Here is an 18,003-nt window from a genome sequence, read left to right on the forward strand (position 1 = left end):
CCTCAGCCCTCTCTGGCCAAAGCAACAGATAGGACGTTCATAAAGCTGAGGTTTCCCCCAAAGTCTCTAATCATCCATCCTGTGAATATGAGAGGGGAAACCTAGTGTAATAGATGCTTTGGACAATAAGAAATATAAAGTTAACTGTTGAGTTGCTCAGTTTTTTTTAGATTGACAGGGATTAATAATACAAACAAAAGGAGAGGCACCGTAAAATAAAGATTGGTCTTTCAATAAATTGTGTTGATTTTGTCTTTTGAATTGTTTGTCTAAAGTCAAGTAGCTAGAACTGTTACTTATAGTTTGAATGATACAGTGGTTATAATGTTTGGAGGAGGCATCACAGGTAAGAGCACCATTTGTTGTGTTCCATCCACAACAAATGCACACAGATTGATGTGTGTATTTATTTATCTACTATTTCTTGAATCATTACTGTCAGTCCAAAACAAGAGATTTTGTTTTAGTAACATGTTTTTAAAACATTATCTCTTTTCAACTACACTATCTTGAATATTTTCGTTTTTACATCACTACATTTATCTAACAGCTTTAACATTGTAAAGGTGTCACTTTGGACTATGGGTAATTATGACGTGTCCTACTATTTTGAGAGTTTGAACAAACCAGATCTTCATCTATTAATGTAGAAAATAGTCACCACATTAAACCATTATGAAAGTAATAATTAGTTAGCTCATTGTTCAAAATGAGCTCCAACTACAACAGTTAAGTCAATTCTTGCATCGGTAATAACAATAAAACAAATGATATAATATAATAGTATAACTTGTGTCTACTTTAAATACTTTAACAACACTTTCCTGATTATACTGGCATACTTTTACTAAAGTAACATTAACATGTTTAAATGCAGGGCTTTTGTAAAAGAGTATTTGTATAGTGTAGCATGGTCTACTTGACTTATCTAACCAAAGTGATCGTAACGTTACTTTGCAAACCATCACACCCCCACCCCCCACACACACACAAAAGGACACGTTGTGATTCACTTCCATTAATGATAACTACGGAGCTTGCTAACAGCAAGGCACAAGGCTACTTCACTCATTTAGCTAGTGTAAGGGACTGAGAGGCAGAGTAGTGGGAGACACCTACATTCCCAATAGGTGGCTCCACCCGCTTCCAATTAACAGTATTGGGAGCAGGTGTGGAGACCTCACACCTGGTGCTAATCACTCCCTCAAGGGAGATAAAAGCACCTAGAGTTGCTCAGTTGTGTGTGGCACATGGAGGGAGCAGGAGACTCCCAGCGTGAGGAAACAGTTTTAAGCTGGTAAATCGGTTAGCGTTCCGGCTACGTTAGCCTTTCTATAGTTAAAGGTATTTTTGAGTTTAACAGCAATAAAGCCTCTTTTTTGGACTTAAACACTGCCTCTGTCGTGATTGCTGCACTACCACTTTTCTCTTTATCTGCCCAGTCCTGTTACACTAGTTAATGTAAGATACAAACACTGCCGAGTAGAGGCGCGGGAAGGTATTTTGAATGGGGGTGCTGAGGTGCTGGACTCCAGTGAACACTATTACGGGTACTATAGAGCACGCACAAAAGCACGCCCCACACGCAAACACACAGTACACCCGCGACTGTTACAATGAAGGCTCGATAATCAGCTCACGGCATATAGGCAGCGGTAAAGTGCTATTTTTTTACGAGTGGGGAGCGCACCTGACCTCCTCTAGGGGGTCCGGGGGGATGCTCCCCCGGGAAGATTTTTTTTAAATATTGAAGTTAAAAGCATCAATCTGGTGCACTTTGAGAGCAACATTAAGAGATCTATGGATACATCTCTCAACACCCATATGAAACACAACTGTAAGCAGATGTTCTTTTTCTTTATGGATATTTTACAAATCACTCCCCTTTCAAACTGTATTCTTGTTTTACTGCCATATAGTATTTCATAACTGTTTTTCCTTTATTCTCTTATTTTTTTTATAACGATAATGATCATATGAAGGTGTGGCGCGGAAATAATCTTTTGAATAATTTGTGACCAAACCGTTTGAGACCTCCTGAGATAACTTAGACTAACGTTAACTATCTAAACACTCAGAGAGTCCTTTAGCTCGCCTGAGCCTCTTACGGCCCGTCCACACAGCGGCGTGCGTTGAAGCTTCCAACGCTTCTGCCCATTCACTTTGAATGGGGTGACGTCACTTTTAGCCGAACTGCATTTTGGGAAGCGACGTGGAGCGTTGCTGGCGTAGCTGGCGTCAAAAGTTGAGCAATGTTCAACTTTTGACGCCTCGACGGAGGCGTCAGCCAATGAAATCCCGTTTATTCAAATCTGCCAGTACAATCGCTAGCCAATCAAACCGCGTGTATGCTGGGAGAGACTACGCAGGTCATTTCCTCATATTCAAAAAAAATTGAGGGAAAATTCATTGTAGCGGTAGTGAATCACCCGGTGCTGTATGATCAGTCTCTGTTCATCTACCGGGATACAAACCGGAGGAGCGAGGCATGGAGGGAGGTGGCAGAGACAGTGGGTGAAACTGGTAGGTTTTCGCCTGTTTGGGGATTTTATATCCAGTTTACTTCGTTTTAACATTGCTATTGCTTTGTATGTCGGGGGCGGGAGATTCATGTGATTGGTTGTTGGTCGTGTTGCTCGCAAAAAATCCCCAAGCTTCAGATACGCCCACCTCCAAGCGTCAACGCACGCTGCTGTGTGGACGCTCCGTAACGGCCCGTCCACACAGCGGCGTGCGTTGACGCTTGCCGGCGGGCGTGTCTGACACTCGACCAACAACCAATCACATGAATCTCCCGCCCCTGACACACAAGCAGCGGTTGATTGGCTAGAGCTTGTACTGGCATATGATTCGATTGGCTGACGCTTCTGCCGAGGCGTCAAAAGTTGAAAATTGCTCAACTTTTGCAGCGAGCCACGCCAGCAACGCTCCGCGTCGCTTCCCACGATGCAGTTCGGCTAAAAGTGACGTCACCCCATTCAAAGTGAATGGGCAGAAGCGTTGGAAGCTTCAACGCACGCCGCTGTGTGGACGGGCCGTTAAGTCTGAGAGGAGAGCTCTCCTCCAGCTTGTTGTGGAACCAACAGCTCCGTATGTCCGTTAGTGCAGCTAGCTAACCAGATGCTAACAACACGGTCCCTGCTGCTGGCACCGGTCCCTCTCTCTCTCTCCCTCTCTCACACACACTAAATGCGCTATTTCCGCACACACACAGAGCCGAGCTTGAATGACACAAGCACATTTTTATTTCCATGCAACTCTCTGATTGGTCTGGTGTCTTGCCTCTGTTGCATTCACCGAACACGGGAAATTACAGTTCTGTCGTCCTCTCTAGTGTCTTGATGAGGTTCACGTAAAGCACGGTTAATGTATTATATTATGGAGGTAGAATTGTCCGGGGCTACAGAAACAACATTCGGGGCAGGCCAACATATTATTTTATCAACAATGTGGAATTTATTGGCTACATATTACACAGATTATGCACAGCGGGAGCAGCAATAACCGTCAAATAATAATTCAGACAGGGGAGCTCCGCAACCCCTGCCTGCCGCTAGGGGGTGCTGCAGCGCCCTCAGCACCCCCCTTCCCGCGCCCATGCTGTCGAGTCCTCACTGTTTGTAAAATAAAGAGCACAAACTGACTACTTACCCGAGCCCCGCTGTTCTCCGTCATTTTTCTCCCGGGTTGTTGTGATCACATGACTGACAAAGCCGTGCTCTGATAGGCCAGAAGTCGGTTCGATTGCATTCAGGCTCGATTGCTTATCCTGTCTGGGTAGCCCGGATGATGTTGCTTCGCAATTTTGGACATCACATTTTAAACACCGAAATTGTGCATTCGAATTTTTTTAACTTGAATTTTTGGGATCTGAATTTGAACATTCAAATAGTTTTAACTTGAATTTTTACATTTTTATTTCACATAGGTAAATTCGGAGCAAAAACATTCAGATACATGATTGTCAAAGTAATTATTTTCAATGCTATAAATTCGGTGTCTGATCAAATTCAAATACTTCTGTCTCTTGTTTGATTTCATAGTAAAAGTTCCTTCAAAATAAGAGTCCCGATCTTATTACTATCAAAATAAGTGCAAAACGAAAACTTTACCATAGGAAAATATTGGCATACAAATATAATCACTTCTCTAAAACGTAACTCATTTTAAATATAGTTAGACATATTAAAGGTCATTTACAATAATAATAATAATAATATTAATATTAGTAATAAGCTTTATATTTGTATAGCACCTATTACAAGAATTGTAGCCAAACTCGCTTCACAGCAGTTCAATAGACAGATTAGTATAACATGACAGGATAAAAGCAATGTAGAGGAGCAGCTACATTTCAACACATATATCCATGAAGATTAATACATGAAGACTTGTGACTCTGACTTGACTTGGACTCTTTTTAGGTGACTCGGACTCAAACACAGGTAATGATGACTCGGACTCGACTCGGACACTCCTTGGGTGACTCGGACTCGACTACGACTCTCCCTTGGTGACTCGGACTTGGACTCGTGAATTGGTGACTTGACTACAACACTGGTGTGTGTGTGTGTGTATGTGTTTTGGACTGTACCTGTACGGCGAATATGCCACACACTCCAATAATACAGAGGATGTTGAAGACGGCGGAGCCAACGATGGTGCCGACCCCGACGTCACCTTTCGTGATGAAAACTCCTGTAAACACAAATACCCATTACCCACTTCACAAACATTGTGTTCACATTTTGGGGATATAACTTCGCTATGATTGTAAGAAATAACAATCATTTTCAATTGAAGCTTGGGTATTTTCATTGTTATATTTCTGAAATCTTTACACAAGAAATTCTCTATTTGTTTGTTTTCCTTTTTCTGTGTATACTGTCACATAAAGTTCAAAAATCCTTTGTAATCTTATTTTATCTCTACAACTTTGTGAAACAACATACACATTGCAATAAAAAATAATTATCTGGATATGAAAATGTACAGAATACCAACAATTAATACAAAATACACATGACTATAACAAAAGTAGGCTATTATGAGACCAGGGGCCTCATGTATAACGCCGTGCGTAGGATTCACGTGGGAAGGTTGCTTACGTAGTAGAAATCCGAAAAATAGGTCCATAAATGTTCCGACATTTTCCGATTCACCGAACATTGCGTACCGGCGAGGAAAGTGCGTACGGCACTTCCTACGCCTGTTTCCCTTTATAAATCACAATCGACTCGAAATGCGGTGCAGTTTTTGCGGGCTTCACGTAACGCCCATATTTGCCTATAAATAGTCAAAGAAACGCCCATTCATTCATTAATTTTGACTGACTGCATGAAGAAGATAGCAGGAAATGACGACAGAACAGCTAAAAAAGACATCTCACACCGTGTCAGATTTTGGTTCTTTTGGGGAGGTCGAGATAAATCATATTGTTTGGTGGATGCAGTTTGAACCAGAGTAGCAGCATGGAGGTCGGATCGTCACCAACATAAATAAATAAGTGGTCCGAAAAAGTCTAATGACAAAATAAATACACATAGCCTTCCTCAGGCAGTGTGTTTGCACCGGGGACAGGACAGGACAGGACAGGACAGGACAGGACACCCCCCCCCCCCCCCCCCTTGATGAGAAACTAAGAAATGATCGGGGAATCCCCCCGGTGTGGAGTCATGACGACTGGATCTGAATTATTTGTTTGTATTTGGTAGTTTGTGTTCCAGCTTTCAATCAGCAACTATATATCCATAATCCACCAGTTAAAGGAAATACAACTAATGTGTTGTTATATTAGCTGTACAATTTACATATGGTGTTCTTCGTTTCCATACCTCCTGTGTTTTACGAGCGACTTGTCAAGTCTTGGCAAACGGCATAAAACACGATTAAACGTGATAGTATATAAAACCATGCTCGTATCTACAACCTATAGAAATGCAAAACGGCGTCAGTTTAGACGTAATTCTGTCCTCCTGCTTACCGCATCATTTATGAGAAAACATTTCATAACATTAACACAACATATTCGAGGTGGGTTTAAATAACATATCCGTATTTATTTATTTCTCCAAGTTATGTTTTTGTGAGCACTGAGGAGTCTCAAACAGGCGTTTGTTAAATCATTTTAAGATTGGCTTTAATCAATGTTTGAAAATGAATTCTTTATATGATAAATGAGAGGTAACATTTTGTTTATGGTATTCTTTCCACATATTTCTCTCCATTCTTCCTTCTGCCAACGGTGTCACAGTTTCTCGTCTCTCCCGTTTTTGTGCTTAGTGCGTACGCATGGGTTAGAGTTTGCGTGGAGGACCGCACATTTTCCCGTCAAGTTAGTATTTTATAAATCGCAAACATTGCGTAGAAACTGGCGTACGCCATTTTTTGAGCGTATATCCCTTTATAAATAAGGCCCCAGATCTTCAAAACGACCTCAACATACAACAGTTTACATTTTCTACTTATATTCCAGGTTGAGTTCTGTGGTTCCAAACAATGAACAGTAACAGCGCAACGTTGCACATTCACAATTTCCAATCCTTTAAACACTTTTTACCAATGTTTTAATTGTGGCTTAAGATAAGGCTGATATATTTTACTTTATAAAACCCTTTTAATAGACTTTCCATTACCCTTTAAATGTCATTGGTGACCCAGAGATGAAAAGCATGCTGTAGATATGACTCTTTGATGTGGATGGAAAGATTGAAAAAACGTCATAAACAAAAAAAAAGTATATGGTACTTGGTCATCTAATAGTATTAGATCTAATATTATTAGATTACCAACATTCCAACATTTAAAAACACAAGTTCTTCAATACCTAAAGTTGCTCTTTCAGAATGTGTTTAATGTGGGCTTTTGAGTGTGTGTGTGTGTGTGTGTGTGTGTGTGTGTGTGTGTGTGTGTGTGTGTGTGTGTGTGTGTGTGTGTGTGTGTGTGTGTGTGTGTGTGTGTGTGTGTGTGTGTGTGTTTCTCACCAATGACAGAGGTGAACAGTTCAGGTGCAGAACTTCCAGCTGCCATGAAGGTCGCTCCTGCTACATCCTCGCTCAGCTGAAGTCGCTGTTTGTTGAGAGAAGATAAACGATATATAGAAACAAGACACAGCAAGAAAAATAAATAAATTTCTTCACAGAAATACATTAAAGTGGCTTAAAAGAAGAGTCGTGATCGAAGCTCAATGGTAGTGCAATCATAACCTGCTGGTTTGCATACCTCACAGAGCTTCTCTAGACAGGGGACAAAGTAGTCGTCACACACCAAGGCCAGGGCATAGAACATGTAGACCGCCTGAAGGGGCCAAACACACACAAACATACATACATAGATATTTAAGAAAGTGAAGCCGAACATTGTCCATCTACCTAGAGTAACATATGTGTTTAACTTGTACTTAAACCAAGTGAAAAAAACATCAAATTGAATAAAAACATGTAGCAAACTGCTAACTCTTATTCAGACGCTGGTTTAGTAAAATAAAAACAGTATCATGGGGCTAATATGTGTCCACCTTGAGAAAAAGAGCTGCACAAAGAGTCTTTTTTCTGAATCTTTTATGAACGTGTTTGTGGTTAGAAGCCTGAAATAAATGTTTGTGGTTAACACAACCTTAAGAGATTGTTTGTTCTATGTCTTGAAAAACATCAGTAAATACCCCAGTTGTGAATGTCCGAAGATTCTATGACAAAGAAAATGTTTACAAGTGACTAAATTAATTATATATCATCATCACATTATATCTAATCCAATGGGGAAATCACGCTTTTAGTCAAGGGAGCCATTGCAATGCTAACTTCCGGGTCGGCCTACACAAATACATTATCACTGCAACACTCTATAAATGCTTCGAGTTGAACATATTTCAACTTCCAGAAAAGTGCTGGTGACTGTCTGAAAATGGAGGAAAATATTGTATTTGAGCATGTCTTTCATTCGGAAAACTATGATAACAAAGACCAATTCATGTTTCTTTTAGCAAATTGGCCGTCATAGAAAAAAAAGAGCTGGGAAAGTTTGTGGATGTCCTGAGATGAGGCTCTGCCCAATTACCTGACAGCGACATTCTGCCTCAATTCCCTCTGTTAAAGAGTTAGTTCATTCAAATTGCATATTTATTTTCCACAAAGTGAGAGTCCCTATAACAGCTTGCCGTTTGGGTTACACAAAATAATCAGGCTACTGTTTGTGTAGAAGCACACTACAGTAATATGAGGCCAATCTGTAGTGTTCATTCTGCAATTCAGATAGATAAAAGCTCTGTCCAATACTTGCGCATATGTATTAAACATATTTGAGACAGTTTTAGAATTGCTTCAGAAAATATGTTTTGGTTACTATGCAGAGTGTTGACTTAAATAGGTTCATAAACCAGGCCTAAAAAAAGATTAATGTAATTAAAGGGAATGACATGACCTCAGTTTGACATGTGTAGCAGTTTTGGTGTCTTTAGAGTCAATAAGTGTGTCTTTGGATCACATATAAGCCTCTCTTTAACATCTGCCAAACACTTCCGAATTGCTCCCCACTGGCACTTGGCTCAGTGGGTGGATTCTCCGAGTGTTGTGTGAGTAAGTTAGTATTAAACACAGGCATTTATGTTTAATTTCCCAGTTGTAAGTGGTATGCAAATTGAATTTATAATGCATTTTCTGTGACTAATAAAATTACTTTTACAACACAATATGGCATTGACCCATCTGTGATGCCACCTGCTTGTAAGAGGCTATAAACCTTGACACACACTCATGGCTGTGACATCAGGAGACATTTGGGATTCAGTACCCTCCCACCAATCTTTCAATCGCCAGACGATTACTCTACTTCCTGAGTCACAACCATCATATGCAGAATTGTAAAGATGTTTCATCTTTTAGTCAAAGTCTCTTTGATTTGATCACCTACACAAGGTTACATTTTCTGTCAATACTGTTTGCTATAACTAACCTCAAAACACCTTTTCATTTCTTAAAGAATAAAAAGGTCCACCATACTAAAATCTGCTGCTCTAAATGTATTGTCTTTAAAAAAAATACTGTTCTCTCTCTCTTATTAGTTCCTTATCATGCTACAACTATAACCTGTCTTAGCATTAAAAACATTGTATATTTCTATTTAAATAAGCATTATATTCAATTGGCCGCTGTGGCAACTCAAATTTAGTATTTCTGTCAGTGGATCTACATATCACATTATGATAATTAATACATAAATAACAGCTTTAGAAGTGCTGGCACGCAAAGTTTAACAATCATCTACAAATACTAAAATGTTATAATGATCGCTAATTGGCACAGTTAACACAAAGATGGCAAATGTACGCTATAGATAGATGCTACACATGACCATAACAAGACAGCAGTGTTATATGGCTGGAAGAGGGACCACCATTTTACGGCCATAGCCTGAATTTGCAGCTTGATGGATTCCATAGAAAGTATCTAGTATTGATGTTAGCAATATATTAGCAGTGTGTGTGTTAATCATACGTAGCCTCTTAGATTAGCCCTCTGTACTCAAAGACACTCTAAAGAGTTTGCTGTTCATTTTTTTAAGTAGATACAGTTCAAACAACCCTGTTTATCACTGGCAAAAGTGAGCATCCCATGATGTACTGATGCACCTTGCTAAATAAGCTAGCATCTGCTTTCTAAAATCAGCAGAGAAAACAAACAAAATGGCTACTCCCATATTTGGATTCACTCCTTCATGTATTTTAAATGTTGTTCAACCAGTTATCCAGAGAGAAAAGTTCACATGTTGTAGGTTAAATATAAATGTCAGTGCCGTTTTGTCTCTGTCCTTTTTGACTCTGATGAAGACAAAGTATTGTTGGAGCATCAGTCTGTTTGCATTATTTAAAGCCTCAATTATTTCAGTGTGCTCCTTTTCTCCCTTAAAGACCATAACACATTTAGGAGAGTTTTTAGTTGCAGCTATTGTGCTGAAATACTACATCTATCAAATCTTGATGATGAAACTCAAACATCCGTTTTGTTTGTATATAAGCTTTAGCATTAGCTGCTAACTTAGCCTTTGTATTGCTAATCCTGCCGGGTCTGAATATTCCCCAGCTGCGCTGTCTCCTGAAAAGTATATGATAATAACTTTCATTTTAATATTTAAGTTAAAGATGGCTCTACAGGATCTCCAAGACATATTTATAATTCAGTGTTATAACAGAGTAACCTGCATTGATATGCTGCTGCATGATCAACCTTAAAGACATACATATTATTTAAAAGCTTTTTCTGCAATCGTTATTGAGCACTGGCCCTTTTCTAAGTACAGTATGAAACATGGTATGTACAGTACAGTGCTGCAGGTAACACTCACACAGAGGACGTGCAGGCCCACTGCTCCATCAACACGCTCCTGGTTGGTGAAGTAATCCCTGGGAAACTCGTGGATTGCTGCAGAGAAAAATACACACATTTGCTTATACACTTAAAAATAAAAAATAAACATATGAAAAATTACTTAATTAATTACATAGTTAAATACTAAATTGCTATTATGAGCACAAATTATTTTGATATAAGACTATAACAATTAATCTTTCCACAGAACCTCAAATATTAGTAATATTTACTTTATTTATTTTACTTGGTTTCCCCATGTTTTCACTTCAAATCTTCACTTCAAAGGTGCCAGTAGCCCAGGAGGTTTAGCGGTCAACTACTACAGAACCCAGAAAACACATAAGTGTGCTTATTCACGTTTAATGCTCCCGATAAACAGAGGGCATCTTGGCCACAGGGGTGTGAATGGTTGTGTGCATGCTAGCTTATGTTCTACAATTTTGAGTGGGCACTAAAATAAGATTATATGAAAAAGTCAGTTTGCTAAATAAGTGTTTACCCGCCAAATTCTAAATTCATAACACGAGAAAACTAGTTTGTCTAAGATCTCATAAATCACTTGGATGTTGCACTTAAAAACAAATCTGTTCGGAAGTGATACTTAAAGGGGACCTATCATGCAAAATGCACTTTTGTACGTATGAATATGTGTCCCCAGTGTGTCAGGGAACTCACCAAGTGTCAGAAAACACAACCCTCTCTCTTTTCCTCCATACCCAAATCTCTAAAAACGGGGCTGCAACGGATCTGATACAGACTGATACAGATTTTAAAATTCTCTGACGTCAGGAATGAGGAGCTCCGCCTATATGGGCAACTCTCCACCTATCAGGGGAATGTGGGGTTGGGCCACGGCCGGCCATTGCCGCTCGAAAGCGCTGGAGACGCTGTAGTACATATGCCAGGCCTGTAAGTGGCGCTGTAGTCTGCCACAAAAGCAGCGAAGAAGACTTCCCGCGCATGGTTGCCCTTCTGTTTATTCTCCGCTGTGGCTCTTGTTCTCCCTCCCCGAGGCAAGCGTTTGCTCCTGTAATTCAATGCAATCCCTCCCCGTCGAGGCAAGCACAGTAATTCTCTCCGGTTTGCCACCAGCAGATGACAAACACCCACCTCTCCGCCTCTTCCAAGGAACGAGGGGGCCGTGTGGCAGAGTTTCAGTTCGATTTTTTTTCGCCGGTCAACGTGTCCGTTAAAGTTTAAATCTTCCGGACACAATTAGAAAAGTGCCGGTCTAAGGTATTCTTTTTTATTTATTGAGCTTTAAAACAAATGAATAATGACTCTATATAATCATATAAGAATAAAACACGAAGGACGGAGATCTCTTTTTCTCCCCCTCTTCTGAGAGCCCAACAACTGATCTCAAAGCACGCTCTCCTCTCCTGCAGGGGGGCGTGGTCAGCTGCAGCTCATTTGCATTAAAGCTACGTCAAAAAATCAGCCCCTGCAAAAACAGGGCTGGAAAGAGCAAATAGAGCGAAATGAGGCATGGCTAAAATGCAGGATATGTTCGGTATTTAAAAAAAACAACTATATTTATATACTTTATATAGGTATGGCCCTACAATATATTGTTCAAATATAGCATGATAGGTCCACTTTAAATTAGGCCCAATTTAACAATGTCTCTACTGTAGGCTATTTTTATTATATGTACAGCACTTTGGCTCGACCAAAAATCGTTTATATAAATGTGCTATATAAATAAAACTTGATTTGATTTGAACAAGAACAGGGGCCTCATTTATAACGCCTTGTGTAGGATTCACGTGGGAAGGTTCTTACGTAGTAGAAAGCAAAAAAATAGGGACAGACATTTTCCGATTCACAAAACATTGCGTACCGGCGAGGGAAGTGTGTACGCCACTTCCTACGCCTGTTTCCCTGTATAAATCACAATCAACAAACTGTAAGAAATGATCGGAGAATCCCTCCGGAGTGGAGTCATGACGACTGGATCTGAATAATTTGTTTGTATTTGGTAGTTTGTGTTCCAGCTGTCGATCAGCAACTATATATCCATAATCCACCAGTTAAAGGAAATACAACTAATGTGTTGTTATATTAGCTGTACCATTTACATATGGTGTTCTTAGTTTCCATACCTCCTGTGTTTTACGAGCGACTTATCAAGTCTTGGCAAACGGCATAAAACACGATTAAACGTGATAGTATATAAAACCATGCTCGTATCTACAACCTACAGTATAGAAATGCAAAACATATGAGAAAACATTTCATAACATTATCACAACATATTCGAGGTGGTTTTAAATAACATATCCGTATTTATTTATTTCTCCAAGTTATGTTCTTGTGTGCACTGAGGAGTCGCAACCAGGCGTTTGTTTAATCATTTTAAGATTGGCTTTAATCAATGTTTGAAAATGAATTCTTCATATGATAAATGAGAGGTAACATTTTATTTATGGTATTATTTCCACATATTTCTCTCCATTCTTCCTTCTGCCAACGGTGTCGCAGTTTCTCGTCTCTCCCGTTTTTGTGCTTAGTGCGTACGCATGGGTTAGAGTTTGCGTGGAGGACTGCACGTTTTCCCGTCAAGTTAGTATTTTATAAATCGCAAACATTGCGTAGAAACTGGCGTACGCCATTTTTTTTGCGTATATCCCTTTATAAATGAGGCCCCAGATCTTTACGCTTTTATTGTTTATAAAATGAAGCACCCGGCATTGAGGCAATTTTTTAAAAAGTCGTGACCATAGACTGTTTATATAAAGGTTGTGACCAGACATGACGCTGCCAGGATAGAGAGGATTGGAGGCGGGGCTTAAGGACTCACAAGTGTGCATGCTCTTTGGGCCCAGATCCCCCAGATTTGAGTATTTTTGTATTGGAGAGTTAGGGCCTTTTGGCTTTATGCACCACTGCATTGCAACTTTCATAGGAATAGTCAGGTCCCCGCTTCCAACGCTGTAACCACTTCTCTTTATACATCCATGGTTGAAACATGTCACAGCTCTTTTGGATCTCAGGTTTACAGAACTGCAACGTAATAACCTGAACCAGATACAGTGATTCACACAGGGCTACATTGACATCACTCCGTCCATCAAACCTGAACTCAACAGTGGGGACACCGTGACTCTATCACTGTGCAACAGCAGCATCCAATCAAAAAATTCCAAAATATGCCACACATTCATTCATTCACCTCCATCGAGTTCATTATCCTGTTGCATATGAGTCTGCATCCCGTCTAAAAATAGCCTGGTGTGATCGTGTGTGTAAATTGGGATTTGCTTGGCTTGCTCTGTCTGCGAGCATGTGTGTGTTTTCACGTCGCAGACTGTGTTTGTTTGCTGTGTGTGTTTGCGCTTGTGTAACGCGCAAGGCAACCCAATGTGCAGTGACATTCTCTCTCTACAGCCGAGAGCTTGTGAGTCAGGCGGCTTGAGCTCCAGCGCGGCCTGTGTGGCCCAAACACAACACGGGCCTGTCCGTTCATAGGAAGTGACAGCAGCACGGAGAGAGAGGGGGGGGAGAGAGAGAGAGATAGAAACGAGTGGCAGGAAGGGAAACAAAAAAGAGGCACCATAAATAATCTCACATGATGTAGAGCTAGAAAAAACATCAATAAAAGCTTCAAAAATAAATCCATTTGTAAAATGGACATTTAAAGATGACATATTATGCTCACTTTCAGGTTAATATTTGTATTGTGTGCCTCTACTGTGGGTGTTTACATGGTTTAATGTTTTAAAATGTTTTATTTTTCTCAGACTGCATGTGCTGCAGCACCTCTTTTCACCCTCTGTCTGAAACAAGAGCTCATTCTTCTATGATTGGTCAACCACTTAGATATGTCCCGCCCCTTAGCCTATCACGCAAATGTTGAATTGAAATGCATCAATCTGGTGCACTTTGAGCACAACATGAATTTATGGATACAGCTCTCAACACTCATATGAAAGGGAGCTACTTTTCAATAATCCAAACATCTTTAGAATATGATCACAACCAATAACAAATCATTTAAACTTGTTTATTCTTATCTTTTATTACCTATAGTTAGCATTCTTTCTTTTTATTTATGCATATTTTACTAATCACTACATCATATTCATTGTGGGGGGTGGGGGGAGGAGGGGTGTTAGATATATATAGAGTTGTAGTAAGTACAGTAGATAGAGTTCGCTATGATTGAGGTTTCTTTTATGCATATGGGTAGATTATTTTAATTACATTCCCTTTTTTTGTGTGTATTTTTTACATTTTGGAGTTTTTCATTTACAGGGGGGCCACAGGGGGGTCCAAAGTCAGTGTTAGGGGGGTACTGGCCCCCCCTAGAATCACCCTTGAAGAATTTAAACTTTAAACATCCATGACTTAAACACTTTATCCAAAAGAAAGAAAGTGTTTGAATGCGTACATTAACAGGTTTATGATATCACTGCCCAGTCTAAAACACGAGTGGGTCTAACTTTAAATTACATTTGACTCGAGTGTTTCGTCAACTTAATGTGTTGCTTAAAATAATACTTCTGCATACAGTATGTGACACTGTGAGTGTTGCACGGCCAGATGCGGCACAAGAAGCTGACTCAGATAAGGAAATAGGCCTCTATGATACATTATGATGTGATATGATGTGATATGAATGATAATGGGACACATCTACATCTGCACTCACAGTGCCGCGGACTGTACGTAATGTTACTCTGATCCGGTTACTTATGTTGTGGCAGATATTTAAGTAAGCTTTCTTAACGCTAATGTTATAATAGTCAGATTGCTCTGAAGATGGGAGGTGATATTCTATTCATTTTCACGTTCACACAGTCAGTTGATTTTTGCTGGCCGTCTTTCCTGCAACGGCAGTTTTTCTGTATTTCCTTTCTCCTGTAATATGACTTGATCGCTTTAAACTCCGCACACTGAGCTCTGATTGGTCAGCAGGCGGTGCTTTCACTGAGTTGATCTCTTATCCTGGAACCTAACCTGCTCCGGAGCAGGGGGGTATACTATGAATCTAGTTCAACCTATCCTAGATGTGTTTTGAGTTATCCGGTTGACTTAATCCAAAACAAAGCCGCTCTCGCTAAACTGTCCTACAACGCTGGCTATCAACTCCTTCGCTCAAGCCAGCCGTGCCCTATCTAGTTAGGTGCGCGTTCACATGAAAGGGGTGGTATCTGGAGCATTCGACCAATCACAAACATGGAGAAGCGTACTGACAGCGCAGCGTCATACTTCCTGAATGAAAAGTCAACTATAATATTAGTCAAATATGAAGAAGTTAAACTTTAAACATCCATGACTTAAACACTTTATCCAGGATCAAAGCCACAGAGCTGCACCTGCAAGGTGAATACAGCTGGTAACAGAACAAGTGTTTGAATGCGTACATTAACAGGTTTATGATATCACTGCCAAGACACGAGTGGATCTGACTTTAATTACATTTGACTCGAGTGTTTCGTCAACTTAATGTGTTGCTTAAAATAATACTTCTGCATACAGTATGTGACACTGTGAGTGTTGCACGGCCAGATACGGCTCAGCTGACTCAGATAAGGAGATATATGATACATTATGATGTGCTATGAATGATAATGGGACACATCGACGTCTGCACTCACAGGGACTGTACTTAATGATCCGGTTACTTATGTTGTGGCAGATATTTAATTAAGCTTTCTTAACATAATAGTATAGTTATAATAGTCAGATTGCTCTGAAGATGGGAGGTGATGTTCTATTCATTTTCACGTTCACACAGTCGGTGATTTTGGCCGGCCGTCTTTCCTGCAACGGCAGTTTAAACTGTATTTCCTCCGCACACTGAGCTCTGATTGGTCAGCAGGCGTGGTGCTTTCGCTGAGTTGATCTCTTATCTTGGAACCTATCCTGCTTTGGAGCACAGACTAGGTTCCAGGATAAGTCACCATGGAGATCTAGCCCGCTAAAAAGTGAACCAGCTTCGTAGTACCCGAAATCCCAGAAGTTATCTTGCTAAACGAAAATACTGCTTCATAGTATACCCCCCAGGTTTGCCGTTCAGCATAAGTTACCATGGAGATCTAGCCCGGTAAGAAGAGAACCAGCGTCGTAGACCCAGAGTTTTCCCTGATGTTATCTCGCTAAGCGAAAATCCGGCTTCGTAGTACAGGCCTCTGGTGTCTTACTATGTGCTTTACTATTTTTATTTTTTTTATTCTAACATTTTATGCTCTTAACCTCGTTTTTTTATTACTATATTTTATTCAATATGCTCCTTAGATATATTTTTATTTTATTTGTTTTATTATTTTCTCCTTATAGAATTGTGAAGCACCTTGAGATGACGTTGTTTTTAAAGTGTGCTATATAAATTAAATGTATTATTATTATTATTATTATTAGATCCGCCAACAACCCTGGACACACTACATGAATTCAAAACAAACTTTCCATAATGGTAAAATGTCTATCCCATACCACTAAAAGTGTGCTTTAATCAACTTGGGAGACAAATATAGAGGTAGCTCTAGCCACAGATCAACAGTAAAATAGTCTTCACCAGACAAATCACGCATGGTGGGAAAGGTACACTTATCACGTTTATTTATAAAGCTTTGTTGGGTAAACTCCCGTATTATATCTGCTCTCTGATAACACAGAGAGTTGCAAGCAGCTATTGTCTGAGATCGCATGATGTAATATTGTTAGATGTGCCAAGAGCAAGGACTGTCTTAGGTAAGACAGCTTTTATGTGTGCAGCTCCACTTGCTTGGAACAATCTTCAGCAATAATTGAAACTGAGCAATCTCATTCCTCTGCATGTTTTTAAAGCTAGGCTAAATGAAATGCTCGTTGATACTATGGCCACTTGTAAATGTCTATAACTATGTAAATGTATCCTGTAAATATAATGTATAATGTCCTTTATTGTTTTATGTTTCATGTGGAACCTATATGCTGCAGGTCTCCCTTAAAAAAGAGATCTATGATCTCAATGGGACCAATCTGGTTAAATAAAGGTTTGGAAGTGATAATGGGAAGTTTTTATCATTTGAGGAACTTGTCAGTAAATACGATATCCCTCGTAAACATTTTTTTAAATATTTGCAACTCAGGAGCTTTGTAGGAGCGAACCAGGACCGACTCATGCTGGCCCCTCCTCTGTCCATATTGGAGAAAGTTTTAATTAAAAACCCCTTTGGGAAGGGCATCATATCTGAACTCTATGATCTCCTGCTGGCGTTCTCCTCAGAATCCTCAAACTCTAGACTCAAGGCCTGTAAAAATGACTTACAGGAAAATCTAACATTGGAACAGTGGAGCACAGCTTGTAAGGCGGCCCAAACACAGACGGGTAATACGCGTCTAAAGCTTCTGCAATACAAGTGGCTAATGAGAGTGTATATTACACCAGAAAAACTGAATAAATGTAACGCTAATATCCCAGACACGTGCACCAGATGTGGGGAAGGAAAAGGCACACTGTTTCATTGTCTATGGTTATGTCCAAGAATAAAGGAATTCTGGGAAGAGGTTAGGGTAACAGTACAGAATATTTTAGCGATCAGCTTAAAGCTGGAACCAAAAATGTTCCTACTTGGCCTATATCCGGATGGACATAACATACAACGTAATAAACAAGTTTTTATAGATATGTGTTTATTACAAGCAAAGA

General features: G+C 39.9%; 1 protein-coding gene across 1 annotated transcript in view; it reads right to left on the reverse strand.

Moving 5' to 3' along the window:
• Positions 1-18,003, reverse strand: part of slc24a3 (solute carrier family 24 member 3) — a 118,808-nt gene that overhangs the window by 23,983 nt on the left and 76,822 nt on the right. The window contains exons 3-6 of the mRNA XM_034224157.1: positions 10,339-10,415; positions 7,222-7,296; positions 6,984-7,068; positions 4,595-4,698 (exon numbers count right to left, since the gene is read on the reverse strand). Coding sequence (XP_034080048.1) covers positions 4,595-4,698; positions 6,984-7,068; positions 7,222-7,296; positions 10,339-10,415 — 341 coding nt within the window. The remainder of the gene's footprint in view (positions 1-4,594; positions 4,699-6,983; positions 7,069-7,221; positions 7,297-10,338; positions 10,416-18,003) is intronic.

Source organism: Gymnodraco acuticeps, unplaced genomic scaffold (genome assembly GCF_902827175.1).
Source record: "Gymnodraco acuticeps unplaced genomic scaffold, fGymAcu1.1, whole genome shotgun sequence".
In the NCBI taxonomy this organism is placed as follows: domain Eukaryota; kingdom Metazoa; phylum Chordata; class Actinopteri; order Perciformes; family Bathydraconidae; genus Gymnodraco; species Gymnodraco acuticeps.